Source organism: Sapajus apella, unplaced genomic scaffold (assembly GCF_009761245.1).
Source record: "Sapajus apella isolate SASKATOON/1434 unplaced genomic scaffold, GSC_monkey_1.0 scaffold168, whole genome shotgun sequence".
NCBI lineage: Eukaryota > Metazoa > Chordata > Mammalia > Primates > Cebidae > Sapajus > Sapajus apella.
In genome coordinates, this window is record NW_022437108.1 from 2,054,339 (window position 1) to 2,073,525 (window position 19,187).

The following is a 19,187-nucleotide window of genomic DNA, read 5'->3' on the forward strand; positions in this document are numbered from 1 at the left end:
TACCCCCCACAAGCCCTCGCTGGCCCTTTGTGCTCTGACTGCACTGAACTGCTTTCAGTTTCTGGCCATCTTACAGTCGCTTGCTGCCAGGCCTTTGGTCACCACACCACTTCTGCCAGGTGCATGCCTCACCCATTCCCTGCACCTGCCTAACTCCAGCCTCTCTTTGAAGTCTCAGTGTGAGCATCCCCTCCTCCTGGGCTAGGTCCCCTCCTGGGCCCCCACTACCCCCGTGCATCCCGGTGGCACTGCACCAATTTCTCTGCAGCACCACTGTCTGTCCATGACAGTAACAGCACCAGTACTGCCTCAGCTTCCTCATTTCCCCATTTCATCCTTCAAGACACCACAAGCTTTGTCAGCAAGGAGTCTTGTGGCTCCTTCTTGAGTCTTCCCCCAAACCATGAAGAGTTTAAGAACCCAGGGTCTTAGTCCAAATTTGGAGCAGGCAGGGTGCAGTGGCTCACACCTATAATCCCACCACTTTAGGAGGCCAAGGTGGGAAGATCACTTGAGCCTAGGATTTCAAGACTGGCCTGAGCCACACAATGAGACCCCATCTCTATTTTTTAAAAAATGAATTTGGGGCAGCCATCTCCTTCCACACCCCAGTGGGGAGAGGACTAGCGCTTGGTCAGTCTGCTGCTTGTCATTGCTTCTCACTGCCACAAGGTGTCACTGTTGAACACCAGCATGGTGCAGTCTGGCACTGATAGCTGTTCAGTTTTGTGGGTACAACGATGCCACACCCCTACAGAGATGCACCATATCAGAACTCCAGAATTACAGCTCTTAGTGCTCTGGTTCTACAGTTCCCATTCTCTGCCACCTCCCATTCCACCATGTGGGAGCACTGTACCAGAGCCATTTCTGGTGTCAATGTCATGGGGACGGAAAAATGTCCTTCATCTCTCCCAAGACTTCCCTCTACCCCAGGTCAGGGAGCTGTTTTTCAGAACACAGGGCATTTAAATTCTAATTTAAAAATCAGCCTATCCCTGAACAGTGAACCTGGCTGCCTTCAGTGACCCCAAGAAACTTTGCCCTGTTGAGGGGCACTGATCAAGGGATTCCCAGTTCCCCATTATTCTAGGGTTGAAATCCAGATTCCAAGACAATATTTCTGGCATGTCTCACTCAAGGAAAGATGGGAAGAATTTAAAAATACAGGTTGGAATGCTAGGAGAGTATCTTGCTGTATGTCATCAGTTCCTTGTGGGCAAGGACCACATCTGATTCACATCAGGACCCCCAGAGCCCACCCAGGCCTGACCCAGAGTTCCTTTTGGTGAGTGTTTGCAGGATAAGTAAAGAGATGGCAGGAAGGCAAGAGGAGTGGCACCAGAGGCCCTTGTCCTACTTTTCCACTCTGGGGCCTCGACTGTGGGGAACCCACTGTGCTTTTATAAGGGAAATGATGGATTCAAAGTGCTGTCCCCCATCGCCCATTCCCTGTCTCTCCTCAGGTCAGACTTGTCCTCGGCCAGGAGGAGCTGAGGCTGCAGACCCCAGCAGGGACGCTGCTGAGTGACTCCATCCCCCACACTGCGGTGCTGACTGTCTCAGAGGGCTGGGCCACGCTGTCGGTCGATGGGCTTCTAAACGCCTCCTCTGCAGTCCCAGAAGCCCCCCTAGAGGTCCCCTACGGGCTCTTCGTTGGGGGCACTGGGAGTCTTGGCCTGTCGTACCTGAGGGGAGCCAGCCGACCCCTGAGGGGGTGCCTCCATGCAGCCACCCTCAATGGCCGAAGCCTCCTCCGGCCTCTGACCCCCGACGTGCATGAGGGCTGTGCTGAAGAGTTTTCTGCTGGTGATGATGTGGCCCTGGGCTTCTCCGGGCCCCACTCTCTGGCTGCCTTCCCTGCGTGGGGCACTCAGGATGAAGGAACCCTGGAGTTTATACTCACCACACGGAGCCGGCAGGCACCCTTGGCCTTCCAGGCAGGGGGCCGGCATGGGGACTTCATCTATGTGGATGTATTTGAGGGCCACCTGCGGGCTGTGGTCGAGAAGGGCCAGGGTACCGTACTGCTCCACAACAGCGTACCTGTGGCCGATGGGCAGCCCCATGAGGTCAGTGTCCACATCAATGCTCACCAGCTGGAAATTTCCGTGGACCAGTACCCCACGCGTACTTCGAACCGTGGTGTCCTCAGCTACCTGGAGCCACGTGGCAGTCTCCTTCTCGGGGGGCTGGATGCAGAGGCCTCTCGTCACCTCCAGGAACACCGCCTGGGCCTGACGCCAGGGGCCACCAATGCCTCCCTCCTGGGCTGCATGGAAGACCTCAGTGTCAATGGCCAGAGGTGGGGGCTGCGGGAAGCCGTGCTGACACGTGACATAGCGGCCGGCTGCAGGCTGGAGGAGGAGGAGTATGAGGACGATGCCTACGGCCATTATGAAGCTTTCTCCACCCTGGCCCCCGAGGCTTGGCCGGCCCTGGAGCTGCCTGAGCCGTGTGTGCCTGAGCCTGGGCTGCCTCCTGTTTTTGCCAATTTCACCCAGCTGCTGACCATCAGCCCACTGGTCGTGGCCGAGGGCGGCACAGCCTGGCTTGAGTGGCGACACGTGCAGCCCACGCTGGACTTGATGGAGGCTGAGCTGCGCAAGTCTCAGGTGCTGTTCAGTGTGACCCGAGGAGCACGCCACGGCGAGCTTGAGCTGGACATCCCAGGCGCTCAGGCACGAAAAATGTTCACCCTCCTGGACGTGGTGAACCGCAAGGCCCGCTACATCCACGATGGCTCTGAGGACACCTCCGACCAGCTGGTGCTAGAGGTGTCAGTGACGGCTCGTGTGCCCATGCCCTCGTGCCTGCGGAGGGGCCAAACTTACCTCTTGCCCATCCAGGTCAACGCTGTCAACGACCCGCCCCGCATCATCTTCCCACATGGCAGCCTCATGGTGATCCTGGAACACACGCAGAAGCCGCTGGGGCCCGAGGTTTTCCAGGCCTATGACCCGGACTCTGCCTGCGAGGGCCTCACCTTCCAGCTCCTTGGTACCCCCTCGGGTCTCCCCGTGGAGCACCGAGACCAGCCTGGGGAGCCGGCGACTGAGTTCTCCTGCCGGGAGTTGGAGGACGGGAACCTAGTGTATGTCCACCGCAGTGGCCCAGCACAGGACTTGACGTTCCGGGTCAGTGACGGACTGCAGGCCAGCCCCCCAGCCACACTGAAGGTGGTGGCTGTCCGACCAGCTATACAGATCCGCCGCAGCACAGGGCTGCGCCTGGCCCAGGGCTCCGCCATGCCCATCTTGCCTGCCAACCTGTCAGTGGAGACCAACGCCGTGGGGCAGGATGTGAGCGTGCTGTTCCGCGTCCCCGGAGCCCTGCAGTTCGGGGAGCTGCAGAAGCAGGGCGCAGGTGGGGTGGAGGGTGCTGAGTGGTGGGCCACGCAGGCGTTCCACCAGCGGGACGTGGAGCAGGGCCGCGTGAGGTACCTGAGCACCGACCCAGAGCACCACGCTGAGGACACCGTAGAGAACCTGGCCCTGGAGGTGCAGGTGGGCCAGGAGATCCTGAGCAATCTGTCCTTCCCAGTGACCATCCAGAGAGCCACGGTGTGGATGCTGCGGCTGGAGCCACTGCACACTCAGAACACCCAGCAGGAGGCCCTCACCACAGCCCACCTGGAGGCCACCCTAGAGGAGGCAGGCCCAAGCCCCCCGACCTTCCACTATGAGGTAGTTCAGGCTCCCAGGAAAGGCAACCTTCAACTAAAGGGCATGAGGCTGTCAGACGGGCAGGGCTTCACCCAGGACGACCTACAGGCTGGCCAGGTGACCTATGCGGCCACGGCACGTGCCTCGGAGGCAGTCGAGGACACCTTCCGTTTCCGTGTCACAGCTCCACCATATTTCTCCCCGCTCTATACCTTCCCCATCCACATCGGCGGTGACCCAGACGCGCCCGTCCTCACCAACGTCCTCCTTGTGGTGCCTGAGGGTGGTGAGGGTGTCCTCTCTGCTGACCACCTCTTCGTCAAGAGTCTCAACAGTGCCAGCTACCTCTATGAGGTCATGGAGCGGCCCCGCCATGGGAGATTGGCTTGGCGTGGGACACAGGACAAGACCACTATGGTGACATCCTTCACCAATGAAGATCTGCTGCGTGGCCGGCTGGTCTACCAGCATGATGACTCTGAGACCACAGAAGATGATATCCCATTTGTTGCTACCCGCCAGGGCGAGAGCAGTGGTGACATGGCCTGGGAGGAGGTCCGGGGTGTCTTCAGAGTGGCCATCCAGCCCGTGAATGACCATGCCCCTGTGCAGACCATCAGCCGCATCTTCCATGTGGCCCGGGGTGGGCGGCGGCTGCTGACGACTGATGACGTGGCCTTCAGCGACGCTGACTCGGGCTTTGCTGACGCCCAGCTGGTGCTGACCCGCAAAGACCTCCTCTTTGGCAGTATCGTGGCCGTGGATGAGCCCACGCGGCCCATCTACCGTTTCACCCAGGAGGACCTCAGGAAGAGGCGCGTCCTGTTCGTGCACTCAGGGGCTGACCGAGGCTGGATCCAGCTGCAGGTGTCCGACGGGCAGCACCAGGCCACTGCGCTGCTGGAGGTGCAGGCCTCAGAGCCCTACCTCCGTGTGGCCAACAGCTCCGGCCTTGTGGTCCCTCAAGGAGGCCAGGGCACCATCGACACGGCCGTGCTCCACCTGGACACCAACCTCGACATCCGCAATGGGGATGAGGTCCACTACCACGTCACAGCCGGCCCTCGCTGGGGACAGCTGCTCCGGGCCGGTCAGCCAGCCACAGCCTTCTCCCAGCAGGACCTGCTGGATGGGGCCATTCTCTATAGCCACAATGGCAGCCTCAGCCCCCGAGACACCCTGGCCTTCTCTGTGGAAGCGGGGCCAGTGCACACGGATGCCACCCTACAAGTGACCATTGCCCTGGAGAGCCCACCGGCCCCACTGAAGCTGGTCCAGCACAAGAAGATCTACGTCTTCCAGGGAGAGGCAGCTGAGATCAGAAGGGACCAGCTGGAGGTGAGGAGCTGGGGGTGGTGAGGGGGGTGTGGGCCAGGTAGAGGCCTTCCTCCCAGCCTCCATGCCGGGTACACGCACGACCTGGGCTGTGGTGGCTCCAGGTTGATGTGTGCACGGGCCTCAGATGTGCTCCCATCTATGTTGTGTTCCTAAGACTTTCTGGGGAGCTTGCTGTACCCCATCTTCCTGGGAGTTGTGTGTGCCTCCAGAGGTTGTGATGGCGTGGCTGAGCACGCAGATTCCTGGGCCCCCCCAGCCCCACAGAATCTCTGAGGTGGAGCCCGAGAATCTGCATTGCAGTCAGTTTCCTGGGAAGGTATCACGGGTCCTGAGCTTTGGGGATGGCTGACCGTGGAGACAGGCCACTGCCCTTCAGACCCCCGTGTCCCCCGCTCTTTTCTCAGAGCCCGGACTGGCTCTAGGAGGGTCTATCAAGGGCTTCTGCCCACCCGGGAACCCCATAGAGCAGCCACGGGCCCTCCAGCGGGCTCACAACTTGCGCTGTGACCTCAGGCCGGTCCCTGCCCGCTCTCGGCCTCACCCTCCTGCACTGTCCTCTGGTCTGCACGTCTGGAGCTTGGGGCGGACGGCAGCCAGCAGTTCTGGCGTCAGGATGGGCTCGCGGGATGAGGCAGCGTTTGGGCCGAGCTCTGAAGAACACAGGCCGTCTGAGCAGAGAATGGGAAGTGGTATTCCAGGCAGAAAGAACATTCCGGGCAAAGGCACAGAGCAGGAATGTGTTTGGGGTAGTTTAGCCTCTTGTGGCTGACCCCTCAGGTGAAGGAGCCCGTGTGGCCTTCGGGGCGTGAGCCCTGCAGGGCCCGTGCTGGAGGTGCCTGTGCCTCCAGGAGGGGATGGAGCGGGGCGCCCTCTGATGGTCCTGGGTGGTAATAGCAAGGGCTGGGGAGGATGCTGCCTGCAAACCAGCCTGAGCATGTGTACGTGTGACCGTGTCAGCGTATGATGAACTCATGTCTGTGTCCCTGAGTCTGGGGACATGTGATTATGCACCTCTCTGAAAGAGTGCATCTCAAGCTGTGTGACCGATCCCTGTAACCGGGTGTGGGGTGGGTATTAACATGTGACCAGCAGCCGGGGGCAACCCAGTGAAACCCCATCTCTACAGAAAAATTTAAAATTCAACCGGGCATGGTGGCTCGTGCCTGTGGTCCCAGATGAGGTGGGAGGATCCCGTGAGCCTGGGAGGCTGGGGCTGCAAGGAGCCATGACCGCACCACTGCACTCCAGCCTGGCTGACAGTGAGACCCTGTCTCAAACAACAAAAAATGTGACCAGCTGCATGTCTGGCTGCTGTGTGTGTGAGCTCACGTGTGTGTTTGTGTGTCTAAATGAGCAATGGTATCTGGGAGAATGAGGGGGGCAAGATCAAGCCTGTTTTGGCTGCTTAGGGCCACAGTGGCCCCCTCTGCGACCCTCTCTGTGGCCCCCTGTGAGTCCTCATGACCTCTATTAACCAGGCAGCCCAGGAGGCAGTGCCGCCAGCAGACATCACATTCTCAGTGAAGAGCCCACCGAGTGCCGGCTACCTGGTGATGGTGTCGCATGGTGCCTTGGCAGATGAGCCACCCAGCCTGGACCCTGTGCAGAGCTTCTCCCAGGAGGCGGTGGATGCGGGCAGGGTCCTGTACCTGCACTCCCGCCCTGAGGCCTGGAGCGATGCCTTCTCGCTGGATGTGGACTCAGGCCTGGGTGCTCCCCTTGAGGGTGTCCGTGTGGAGCTGGAGGTGCTGCCCACTGCCATCCCACTGGAGGTGCAAAACTTCAGCGTCCCCGAGGGCGGCAGCCGCACGCTGGCCCCTCCGCTGCTCCGCGTCGCCGGGCCCTACTTCCCCACTCTGCCTGGCCTTAGCCTACAGGTGCTGGAGCCGCCCCGGCACGGGGCCCTGAAGAAGGAGGACGGGTCTCAAGCCAGGACCCTCAGCGCCTTCTCCTGGAGAGAGGTACGGCTGTGAGAGGCCCAGGGCTGCAGCCAGCTCTGGGTGCAGTGAAGGGAGCCCCGGGACTCCCATCTGGGGTTTACACAGAGGAGCCGGGAGCCGCATTTCGGAAGCACCTCTGCTTTCCACGCTGCATCTGCTTTCCTCCTCACAGCTCCTCTGGGAGCTGGAGCTTGTTCTCCCCATTTCCACAATGGAAACGGAGGCCCTGAAAGAGTCAGTCTCCTCCTGCACCAAAGGCAGGACATGGAGGGTGCTGCTGGGGCCTGACCGCCAGCCCTGGGCCTGCCCCTAGGTGGAAGAGCAGCTCATCCGCTACGTGCACGACGGGAGCGAGACACTGACAGACGGTTTTGTCCTGATGGCGAACGCCTCCGAGACGGACCGCCAGAGCCATCCTGTGGCCTTCACTGTCACCGTCCTGCCTGTCAACGACCAACCCCCCGTCCTCACCACTAACACCGGCCTGCAGGTGAGAGCATCCCTGGGACCACCCCCATGTCTGCTTCGAGAAAGAGGCCAGCGCCCCCTCCCTCCTGGCACAGAGCTCCCCCTCTCTGAGCCTCAGTTTCCTCCTCTGCAAATGGGGCACTGCCGTGTGCCTCACGCGGTGGCTGGAAGGAGAGATGTGAGATTGCTGAAACAGAACAAGGCGGGAGGTTTTGCTGTTGGACGCTCGCAGGTACGGCAGGCTGACTTCTGAGCGGCCACGCGTGGCTCTGCTGTTTCTTCTCCTGCGGCTCAGGACCAGAACACCTGCCAGAATCACTTACAAGCCCTTAAGGGCAGGCGTCAGGGCGGGAGCTGTTAAGCTCCCCACCTTCACCCCAGCAAGTGAAGGCCACGGCCTGGCTCCCCAAACTCCTGCCCCTTGTGCCACAGCAGAGCAGCACCCCCATTCGGCAGGGGTGGAAGTGGAGGCCCAGACATGGGCTGGAACGTCTCATGGCTGCACAGGTAGTTCTGCTGGAACAGAAGGGGCGTGCGTTTACTAAGCCCAAGTGGCAGGGCTTTGAACACCAGCTTCTGGGGGGCATCCTCCCTGGTCAGGAGCCACTGAAGTTTCCACAGAGGGCTGACTTGGGCTGTCTCTGATGTGGGGCACTGGGGGGCTTTGGTGGTCCAGGATGTGCCCGTAGAGGGCGGCCTGGTGGTGGGGAGGCCGCTGAAGAGTGAGTGGGACACAGTGCTCAGGGACCACAGGCCGGGACGGCTGTGTGGCAGCGCGGCCACCAGGTGGGGCCATCCACCCGTGTTTGCTTCAGGAGCCCAGCGCTGGGGCCCTGCCCCCCACATTAAGGCCCCTCCTGCCAGGGCTGGGCCTGAGGGCTTCCTGGGGCCGGGGAAGAGGGCCCAGGAATGCCAGAGGGCTCCATTTTCTGGGCATGTGAGCCCCACACCGGCACTGCCTGCAAATAATCGGCCCAGCAAGACCAGACCTCAACCTCAGGAACCGGCACCTGCTCTGCTGGCCCGTGGGAGGCCTGAAGAGGGGTCCCCTTCGCCCAGCATGAGCAGGGCCTGGAACCACTCTGGAAGCACCTGGCCCGTCCCAGCACTGCTTCTGTGCCGCAGGACACTGCCAGCCATCAGCCCACCCAGTTTGCATGTCCCACCCCTCCCTCAGCTGGAAGGAGGGCTCATTTCCAAAATCACCATTCCCACCGTGCCCAGCCCCTGCCAGACACACATGGAGGGCCTGAAAGGAGACCCCGGCCCCATCAGCGAGGCAAATTAGGGAGCACTGTTGGTCAGGGTCGGGGGTTTCTGGGGATGAGAGCTTGGTGAGGGTAAGAGCTGGGGTCTTCCTGGGCAGGGGACACAAGCTGGCCTTGAGGGACACATGGGACTAGAGCAGATGGAGAGCAGGGAGGCTGGGCCTGGAGGGCAGCCTTCCCTGGGTCCTTCCCTGGGGTGACAGGGAAGGTGAACGCGGGGAGGGCCCTTTGTGCAGGGGAGCCAGAGTGGCGCCAGCCTCGATGCCAGCTGAGGCCTGAGCTGCAGTGGGGTTGGAGCCCTGGTGGCCGCCCAGGCCGGGGACGAAGGGGTGGGTGAGCGTGGCAGGGCAGGACCTTCACAGGCCCGTGTCCCCAGATGTGGGAGGGGACCACGGCGCCCATCCCTGCGGAGGCTCTGAGGAGCACGGACGGCGACTCTGGGCCTGAGGACCTGGTCTACACCATCGAGCAGCCCAGCAACGGGCAGGTGGCGCTGCGGGCGGCGCCGGGCACCGAGGTGCGCAGCTTCACGCAGGCCCAGCTGGACGGCGGGCTCGTGCTGTTCTCACACAGAGGTGGGTGCTGAGGGCCGGGCCCCGGGTTCCTGCTGCCCACGGGGGAGCCCTGAGGCGGGGAGCCAGCTCGGGCCAGCGGACCCAATGTCCCCATCCCCAGGAGCCCTGGATGGAGGCTTCCACTTCGGCCTCTCTGACGGCGAGCACGCTTCCTCCGGACACTTCTTCCGAGTGACAGCCCAGAAGCAGGTGCTCCTCTCGCTGGAGGGCAGCCGGACCCTGACCGTCTGCCCAGGTGCGTGTGCTGACCGTGGGCGTTCCTGGTTGCTGGGAGCCCGGGAGGAGCTTAAGGTCGCACGCAAGTGTGACGCTGCCTCTCTGCAGCCACAGGCCTGGGCCTGGATCCCAAAGGCTGATGGTGTCTTTTGCCTCCGGCAGGGTCCGTGCAGCCACTCAGCAGCCAGAGCCTCAGAGCCAGCTCCAGCACCGGCGCCGACCCCCAGCTCCTGCTCTACCGTGTGGTGCAGGGCCCCCGGCTGGGCCGGCTGTTCCATGCCCAGCAGGACAGCGTGGGAGAGACCCTGGTGAACTTCACTCAGGCAGAGGTAAGGGCCCCACTCTGCAGCCACCACTCAGACGCCTCCAGCCTCAGGTGGCCACTGTGCCATGGACATCACATGGACATGGGCGCCAGCTCCAGCATCGCTGGCAGCAGACACTCCCAGGTCTGTCACGGTCCAGGCCCTGGTGTCCTGCCCTCCAGGAGCTGCCAGGCTGGCAGGGCAAGTTCATATTCCCAGAAGGAGGGAGAAGGATGCAGGATGTTGGGGCAGGGCCCTAGAGCAGGGCTGGGGTCTTGGGTGTGGCTTCCAGAAGGAAGCTACAGCCAGACCCAAGGGGCTGGAGAGGGGGCACCATGTGGGGGCACTAGTGGCACCCCAACAGCTGGTGAGGGGCAGTGCTTGGTCCAGGAGGATGGAGTTGGAGGTGAAGCAGCTGCTGGGCCTGTGGGCAGAGATGTGAACCTGGGACTCAGGTTCAGGTGCCAGCCAGAGGCAGAGTGGATCCTAGGAGCAGACGGGCTGGGCACGGTGGCTCACACCTGTAATCCCAGCACTTTGGGAGGCTGAGGTGGGCAGATCACCTGAGGTTGGGAGTTTGAGATCAGCCTGACCAACATGGAGAAACCCCATCTCTACCAAAAATACAACAATTAGCTGGGCGTGGTGGTGCATGCCTGTAATCCCAGCTCCTTGGGAGGCTGAGGCAGGAGAATCCCTTAAACCTGGGAGGCAGACACTGCAGTGAGTCAAGATCATGCCACTGCCCTCCAGCCTGGGCAACAAGAGCAAAACTCCATCTCAAAAAACAAAAAAGGCAGCTGAATAGGTCAAAAGGGTGAAGCTGCCATTCATCCATCCTGGAAGCTTCTGAAACTAGCAGGAAGAACTAGAGCTCTCAGCCATGGGTAGCAGCAGACTCTCTGTGGTAACCGTGCCATGGGGCCCAGCAGCCGCTGCTTAAATGAACACCTCTTCCCGAAGGCAGAACAGGAGTTGCTGCATAGCAGGGCAGGGCAGGACAGACTCTTCCATGGGCCGCCCTGGGCAGGCAGCACACCTGATGCTCCCGCCAGGAGGCTGCATGGGCATCTGGACGCAGCACGTGATGCCAGTGAGTTCTGGATAGAGAGAGGTCTTGTGAGGTGCAGAGCTGACTCTGTCACTCAGAAGCCATGGCACACAGGACTGCCCCACGTATCTCCATAGGGGCTCCCCTGCCAGCTCTTGAAAATGGCAGAGCTACCCCCCCAGCCCCCTTTCCAAGCTCCCTTGCTTGGGCAAGGACCTCCTGAACCTGACAGTCTCCCTCCTGAGAGGTGCAGGTGGTGTTCAGCAAGTGGAAAGCTGAGGTCCCCACCCAGCAAGTGGCTCAGATGGGGAGCCTTTGGGCATTGGAAGGAGGTGGCCTTCACAAGTGTGGAATAAGGTTTCTTGGGCCTCTTACATCAACACCTCCCAGGCCTGGGATCTGTGTTTTCCTGGAGCCCCACTCCTGCTATGGCCCCTCCCCATCATTAGATATTCAGCAGGCGGGTGGCAACAGCAGCTGTGTACCCTCAGTTGCCGGGAGCCTTTGTCAAGAAAAGACCAGGTCATCAGTGACCCTCTCGCACTCTACAGCCTCATGTGACTCAGAGCTGCCCCACGCCCCAGCAATATGAAGGACTAGACTGAATGGCCACCGGGGACCAGGCTGGCAGTGCCACCCAGGAAAGCCGGGAAGAGGCTACGTGGGCTACCTGGCCCACTTGGGGAGGAAGGCAGGACTGGGTATTGTCTTGATAGCAGCCCTGTCCCCCAACACTGAATGGGCAGGGAAGGGGTCAGGTGTCCCCATTTTTCAGATACAGAAATGGAGGCTTGTGGAGGGCAAGTAACGTTATTCAGAGCACATGGTGAGTAAGAGGCAAAACTTCTGCCTGCAAGTCCAGGATTTCCTTCGCCGGAGAACACTGCTCGCTCCCGGAGCTCAGGACCCTGTGCTGTGTCTCACTCCCACCCACAGAGCTCCTGTATCCAGGCATCAGCTCCCACTCCCACTCCTGGGGACTCCATTTCCTTCCTGCCCACCATTCAGCCCGGGCCAAGGTTGCCACTGGCAGCTTTTTAGTCCTTCTGGGCCAGATCTGGCCCACAGATGTGTTTGTTTGGCCTGCACAAAGCAGCTCATACTTTAAAGTTAATTGTCAACATACAACCTTTGGGAAATTAAACAAAAAACCTGATTCCCATTTTCTTTTTTTTTTTTCTTTTTTGAGATGGAGTCTCGCACTGTCTCCCGGGTTGGAGTGCAGTGGCACTATCTCAGCTCACTGCAACCTCCGCCTCCCAGGTTCAAGTGATTCTCCTGCCTCAGCCTCCTGAGTGGCTGGGATTACAGGCGTGTACACCCAGCTAATTTTTGTATTTTTAGTAGAGACGGGGTTTCACCATGTTGGTCAGGCTGGTCTCGAACTCCTGACCTTGTGATCCACCCACCTTGGCCTCCCAAAGTGCTGGGATTGCAAGTGTGAGCCACAGTGCCCAGCTTCCCATTTTCTTAAAAGGCCTGTGTTCCCTCTTACAGCGAAAGCAGAGGAGCAGCCGCTTCCTTTAGAACAGGTACTAGGCCCCATGTAGACAGCTCAGCTTTCCTTCAGACTGGGCTCAGCTACCCTTTCACCTGGGCCCTGCTCCTCCTTAGACAAGGCCCTGCTCCCGCTTAGCCCGCGTCCTACCCCCTCACTTAGACGGAGCCCTGCCCCACCTCAGACCAGGCCCTGCCCACTCCTCAGACTGGGCCCTGCCTCGCCTTAGCCAGGGCCCTGCTCTCCCTTAGCACTGGCCCTGCCCCACCTTAGATGGGGCCCTGTCCCCACTTAGCCAGGCCCTGCTCCCCCTTAGTCTGAGTTCGGCTCCCTGAGTCCGGGCCCTGCTCCCCCTTAGTCTGGGTTCTACTCCCCTAGTCTGGGCTCTGCTTCTAGAGTCTTCGCAGGTTAAGACCCTATTCAGTTTCCATGTTACTATTGCGCAAGTCCTGTTTTTCTTTCAGAAGAAAAATAGTTCCCAGTGTTTCCTAAAAGGAGAAAATAAGGGCGGGCGTGGTGGCTCGTGCCTTTAATCCTGGTACATTGGGAGGCTGAGGCAGGTAGATCATGAGGTCAGGAGATCGAAACCACCCTTGGCAACACGGTGAAACCCCATCTCTACTAAAATGCAAAAATTAGCCAGGCGTGGTGGCATGTGCCTGTAGTCCCAGCTACTCGGGAGGCTGAGGCAGGAGAATCGCTTGAACCTGGGAGGTGGAGGTTGCAGTGAGCCGAGATGGCACCACTGAACTCCAGCCTGGGAGACAGAGCAAGATTCTGTCTCAATAAAAAAAAAGGGGGGGTAGGGGGACAAAAGATAGGCCAAAAGAACACATTTTGATTGGAGGGGGAGGAAACCTCTTTTCTTTCTGGAGTGAAGAATATTCCTTGGTGTTGAACTCCAGGCAGCCCCGTGGAACAGCAGGTGTGGCTGGAACGGAGGTGAGGGGGGAGCTGAGGTTGCAGGGGTGATGTGGTCACAGCCAGGACTTAGTGGTCAGATGGGGAGACACTGCACTATGTGAGCCACAGAGCCACATAATCTTATCCTTCAAAAGGCTCACTCTGGCTTCCGTGTTAACAAAACGTAGTGGGAGGGGGATTGCAGCTGGGACACGTGAAGCTGTTACCATAATCCAGGTAAGAGAGGAAGTGGTTTGAGGGATGGCGAGGAGGCAAGGGCAGCTCCAAGGATTTGACCTGAGCCACTGAAAACGGAGCTGTGGTCTCTGAAACGGGACGACTGTAGGGCGTGGGGCTGATCGGGAGTGCAGCCGGGGCACGTTGGGTTTGAGATGTCCACGAGATATCCACAGAGGCGCCTGGAAACGTGCATCTGGGGCTCAGGGGAGAGCAGGCTAGGCCGGAGCTACAAATAAGGGGGTCTTCAGCACAGCTGGCATTTGAGGCCAGGAGACTGAACAAGGCCCATGGAGAGTGCCTGTAGACAGAAAGAAACCTGGAGACCCAGCCATAAGATGTTGGGGAGAAGAGGAGGAACAGCCAGGAGAGTCTGTGAGGTAGGAGGAACCCCAGAGTGGTGCTTCCTGGAGCCCGTGGCTCTCCTGGAGGAAGGGCTGCTTGGCGGCACCCGTGCTGCTGAGGAGGTAAGAGGAGGCTGAGAGCCGACCGCTGGATCCAACAACACGGAGGCTGCTGGTGCCCTTGGCAAAAGGAGATGAGGCAATGGGGGAGCCGGGAGAGACCCAAGGATGCCTGGGGGAGAGCGTGGACTCTGCTTTTTGGAGTTTTGCTGCAAAGAGAAGCGAAGGGGCAGGGGTGTTGTGGGTGGAAAATGTGAAGTGAAGAATATTTTTTTCTGGCCAGGTGTAGTGGCTCCTGCCTGTAATCCCAGCACTTTGGGAGGCCGAGGCAAGCGGATTGCTTGAGCCCAGGAGTTCAAGACCAGCCTGGGCAATATAGTGAGACCCTGTCTCAACAAACAATAAAAAATAATGAGGTGGGCATGGTGGCAAGTGCCTGTACCTTCCCCACTACTCGGGAAGCTGAGGTGGGAGGATTGCTTGAGCCCTGGAGGTTGAGGCTGCAGTGTGCCGCGATCACACCACTGCAGTCCAGTCTGGGCAACAGAGCAAGGCCCTGTCTCAGAAATAAATAAATAAATAAACGGAATAAACAGCTTTCATGTAAGTGAGACAAAAGAATAGCATGGTTGCATACTGAGGGAATGATGCATCTGGGGGAAAGCTGACACCACTGCAGAAGGCCAGCAGACAGGAGGAGTGGTATCTTCAGTAGGCGAGAGGGGTTAGGATCCAGTGCACAAGAGGAAGGACTCGCTTTAAAGAGCAGCATGGACGGGCCATGGCATTCCCCAGAGGTCACAGAAATTAGGCAGTTTCCCCAGGGTGGCAGAGCTGGCGTTTGAGCCCAGGTACCAGCTCTAGAGCCCAGCTCTGCACTGCCTTGCCTGATGAGATCCACTGTGAGGGAGAGAGTGGGTCACACGTACAGACCTGGGCACAGCCAGAAGAGCCCAGAGTGGGGCCTGAGGAGTACTCAGATCTGGACAACACGGGCTGGACCTGCCTCTCACCCCACAATGGTGTCTCCCCTAGGTCTATGCTGGGAATATTCTGTATGAGCACGAGATGCCCCCTGAGCCCTTCTGGGAGGCCCATGATGCCCTAGAGCTCCAGCTGTCCTCACCACCTGCCCGGGACGTGGCTGCCACCCTCACTGTGGCTGTGTCGTTTGAGGCTGCCTGTCCCCAGCGCCCCAGCCGCCTCTGGAAGAACAAAGGTGAACAGCATGAGGAGCTGTCAATATTGCGGGATTGGGGGGGACAATGGGAGAGGCCCAGAGAGGAGGGGACACAAGGCCAGGGTCAGCAGTTCCTGTCTCAACCCCCAGGACCAGGGAAGTCACAGGGATGGTGAGTGGGGAAGCTCTGACATCAGAGCAGGGACACAGTCCTCATCCTCCTGGGGACCCTGAGCCCCGCCCTGGAGGACCTGGCTTGAGGGTTGTTGGGAGGCACACCCTTGCCCTGGGCCACCCCAGCTGAGGGTCCGTGGCTCTTCCCTCAGTGGGCTGGACCCTCATAGCCTGTGTCCCACCCCCAGGTCTCTGGGTTCCCGAGGGCCAGCGGGCCAAGATCACAGTGGCTGCCCTGGATGCCTCCAACCTCCTGGCCAGCGTCCCATCACACCAGCGCTCAGAGCATGATGTGCTCTTCCAGGTCATGCGGTTCCCCACCCAGGGCCAGCTGTTGGTGTCCGAGGAGCCCCTCCACGCCGGGCAGCCCCACTTCCTGCAGTCCCAGCTGGCTGCAGGGCAGCTGGTGTATGCTCACGGCGGTGGGGGCACCCAGCAGGATGGCTTCCGCTTTCGTGCCCATCTCCAGGGGCCATCAGGGGCCTCCGTGACAGGACCTCAAACCTCAGAGGCCTTTGCCATCACGGTGCGGGATGTAAATGAGCGGCCCCCTCAACCACAGGCCTCTGTCCCACTCCGGCTCACCCGAGGCTCTCGAGCCCCCATCTCCCGGGCCCAGCTGAGCGTAGTGGACCCAGACTCAGCTCCTGGGGAGATTGAGTATGAAGTGCAGCGGGCACCCCACAATGGCTTCCTTAGCCTGGTGGGTGGTGGCTCGGGGCCCGTGATCCGCTTCACGCAAGCCGACGTGGATTCGGGGCGGCTGGCCTTTGTGGCCAACGGGAGCAGCGTGGCAGGCATCTTCCAGCTGAGCATGTCTGATGGAGCCAGCCCACCCCTGCCCATGTCCCTGGCCGTGGACATCCTACCATCTGCCATCGAGGTGCAGCTGCGGGCACCCCTGGAGGTGCCCCAAGCTTTGGGGCGCTCATCACTGAGTCGGCAGCAGCTCCGGGTGGTTTCAGATCGGGAAGAGCCGGAGGCAGCATACCGCCTCATCCAGGGACCCCAGTACGGGCATCTCCTGGTGGGCGGGCGGCCCGCCTCGACCTTCAGCCAGCTCCAGATAGACCAGGGCGAGGTGGTCTTTGCCTTCACTAACTTCTCCTCCTCTCATGACCACTTCAGAGTCCTGGCGCTGGCTAGGGGTGTCAACGCATCCGCCATAGTGAACGTCACGGTGACGGCTCTGCTGCATGTGTGGACAGGCGGGCCGTGGCCCCAGGGTGCCACCCTACGCCTGGACCCTACCATCCTAGATGCTGGCGAGCTGGCCAACCGCACGGGCAGTGTGCCCCGCTTTCGCCTCCTGGCGGGACCCCGCCACGGCCGCGTGGTCCGCATGCCCCGATCCAGAACGGAGCCTGGGGGCAGCCAGCTGGTGGAGCAGTTCACTCAGCAGGACCTTGAGGATGGGAGGCTGGGGCTGGAGGTGGGCAGGCCAGAGGGGAGGGCCCCCGGCCCCACAGGCGACAGCCTCACTCTGGAGCTGTGGGCTCAGGGTGTCCCCCCTGCTGTGGCCTCCCTGGATTTTGCCACTGAGCCTTACAACGCTGCCCGACCCTACAGTGTGGCCCTGCTCAGTGTCCCCAAGGCTGCCCGGACAGAAGCAGGGAAGCCAGAGAGCGGCACCCCCACAGGCGAGCCAGGCCCCATGGCATCCAGCCCTGTGCCCACTGTGGCCAAGGGAGGCTTCCTGGCCTTCCTTGAGGCCAACATGTTCAGCGTCATCATCCCCGTGTGCCTGGTCCTCCTGCTCCTGGCGCTCATCTTGCCCCTGCTCTTCTACCTCCGAAAACGCAACAAGACAGGCAAGCACAACGTCCAGGTCCTGACTGCCAAGCCTCGCAACGGCCTGGCTGGTGACACTGAGACCTTTCGCAAGGTGGAGCCAGGCCAGGCCATCCCGCTTACAGCTGTGCCTGGCCAGGGCCCCTCGCCAGGAGGCCAGCCTGACCCAGAGCTGCTGCAGTTCTGCAGGACACCCAACCCTGCCCTTAAGAATGGCCAGTACTGGGTGTGAGGCCTGGCCTGGGCCCAGGTGCTGATTGGGCCAGGGAAAGGCTTGCCCGTGTCCCAGGCCCCATTGCTTCCATGCCCGGGTGCTGTCTGAGTATCCCCAGAGCAAGAGAGACCTGGAGACACCAGGGGTGGAGGGTCCTGGGAGATAGTCCCAGGGGTCCCGGACAGAGTACAGTGGAGTGAAGAGCTGGAGCCTGGAGAACTGTGGGGGCCGAGGCAGGATGCAGGCTGAAGTTCGGTCCTGCTGCCCCGGAGCTGGTTTGCGCTGTCAAAACCAGGGTAACCTCCTACGTAGGTCATGACTCTGGATCCTGGGTCTGTGACCTTGGGTAAGTCACGCCTGACCCAGGCTTCGAAGAGGGCAAGGAGAAAGTACCCTGGGGAAGGAAGGGGCACAGGAGGGATTCCTGGCTTTTCCACTCCAACCCAGGCCACCCTTTGTCTCCAGAGTTGAGAGAAAAACTTTCCCCTCTGCTTTTTTAGGGAGATGGGATTCCCTGGAGCAGAGAGCAGGAGGAGAGAGCACCTCCAAGCTAGAAGGCGTAAACCAGTAGAATAATATATTCAGGGTGCAGGGCGGGTAGGTTGCTCTGGGGATGGGTTTATTTAAGCAAGGAAGCTATTTAACATGGCGCTGAGCTAGCCAGGACTGATGGAGCCCCTGGAGGTGTGGGATGGAGGAGGGTCTGCAGCCAGTTCATTCCCGGTGCCCCATCTTGATGGGCTAAGCATGCATGTGTCAGCGGCTTGGGAGCAGGCCAGGCTGGGGCTCTCAGAGGGCCTCAGGCCGAGGCCACTGCAGTGCCAGTGCCCCTCTAAGGACTAGCAGGCAGACAGCTGGGGGCACGTGACTCCCTGGAGCCTGGAAAAACGGTGCTTTGGAGGCTCTGGACAGCTGTGTGGTGTTTGTGTCTTAACTGTGCACTGGGCCCTGTCCATGTCGGCCTGCGTACAGAGGGCCCCTGGGGTCGGCCTTCTGGCCTGGTCTCAGCCAGGGGGAAGGACAGGACCAGGCAGGCCTCTGAACTGCCGCCTCCTGGGGCCTCCCAGACCTCCTGTGCCCCCTCCTGTGTGGGCAGGTGGCCAGTCTTCGGGTGATGGGTCCAAAGCCCTCCAGTTTAGTAGAGAAAGGCCGGGTCCTCTACAAAGAGCTTCAAAGCAAAAATAAAAAAATGCTCCCCCCCCCCCAGATTTATTAGCCTGAGTTTTGGCCTCCACACCCCTGTCCCTCACCGGTTACCTCTCAAGGGGTTGGAACAGCAAAGTGAAGGGAGTGGGGGGACCTGGACTTGGATCCCAAGGCTGGGACATGGTACCAAGGGGGAGGGGAGGGGGAGGGAACCACCAAAGGTGCCTCCTGGAGACTTTTACAAGGATGCCTTCTGCTGGGCTCCACCCTCCCGACAGGAGGACCAAGAGCACTGCTTCTCCAAAGCCAGAGGAAGCAGGAAGGATTCAGAAAAGGCAGGCATCCCCTCACGTGGCCCGAGAGGCCTGCATTGGGTTGCAGAGGGGCCCTGAGGCCAGGCCTCTCCAGAAGGTGCTCTCTGACTTGCTGAGTCATCACTCTCTAGACCTTTCCCTCTTGAGGGTGTCCCAGGGTTGGGGGCAATGGAGACAGATTCTGGGTCCCAGAGGATATATGCCTGGCCCTGAGGGTGGACAGAAGCGAGGAGGGGAGACATGAGAGGCCTCTGAGCACTGGCGCCTGAGCACAGCCAGGGTCAGTGGGTGGAGAGCCCCAGCCAGCCTCTGGCAGCTGACCTGCATCTGGGGACCAGAGTCACCTCTTTCCTGCACCCCAACATCTGAACATTTGAACCAGGAACGAGAGCAAGAGAGAAGGCTGTCTCCTCCCGTCCTGTCCCTGCACCGCCCCTCCTGTGACGCCTTCCCTGTCGCAGGGTCTGGCCACTCTCAGAGGCTTCGGGCGGGAGCCGGGA

General features: G+C 60.5%; 1 protein-coding gene across 1 annotated transcript in view; it reads left to right on the plus strand.

Moving 5' to 3' along the window:
* Positions 1-18,429, plus strand: part of CSPG4 (chondroitin sulfate proteoglycan 4) — a 37,716-nt gene extending 19,287 nt beyond the window's left edge. Inside the window, exons 3-10 of the mRNA XM_032267339.1 lie at positions 1,467-5,003; positions 6,482-6,964; positions 7,257-7,433; positions 9,056-9,254; positions 9,355-9,489; positions 9,633-9,799; positions 14,904-15,087; positions 15,411-18,429. Coding sequence (XP_032123230.1) covers positions 1,467-5,003; positions 6,482-6,964; positions 7,257-7,433; positions 9,056-9,254; positions 9,355-9,489; positions 9,633-9,799; positions 14,904-15,087; positions 15,411-17,245 — 6,717 coding nt within the window. The 3' untranslated portion in view covers positions 17,246-18,429. The remainder of the gene's footprint in view (positions 1-1,466; positions 5,004-6,481; positions 6,965-7,256; positions 7,434-9,055; positions 9,255-9,354; positions 9,490-9,632; positions 9,800-14,903; positions 15,088-15,410) is intronic.
* Positions 18,430-19,187: the final 758 nt, after the last annotated feature.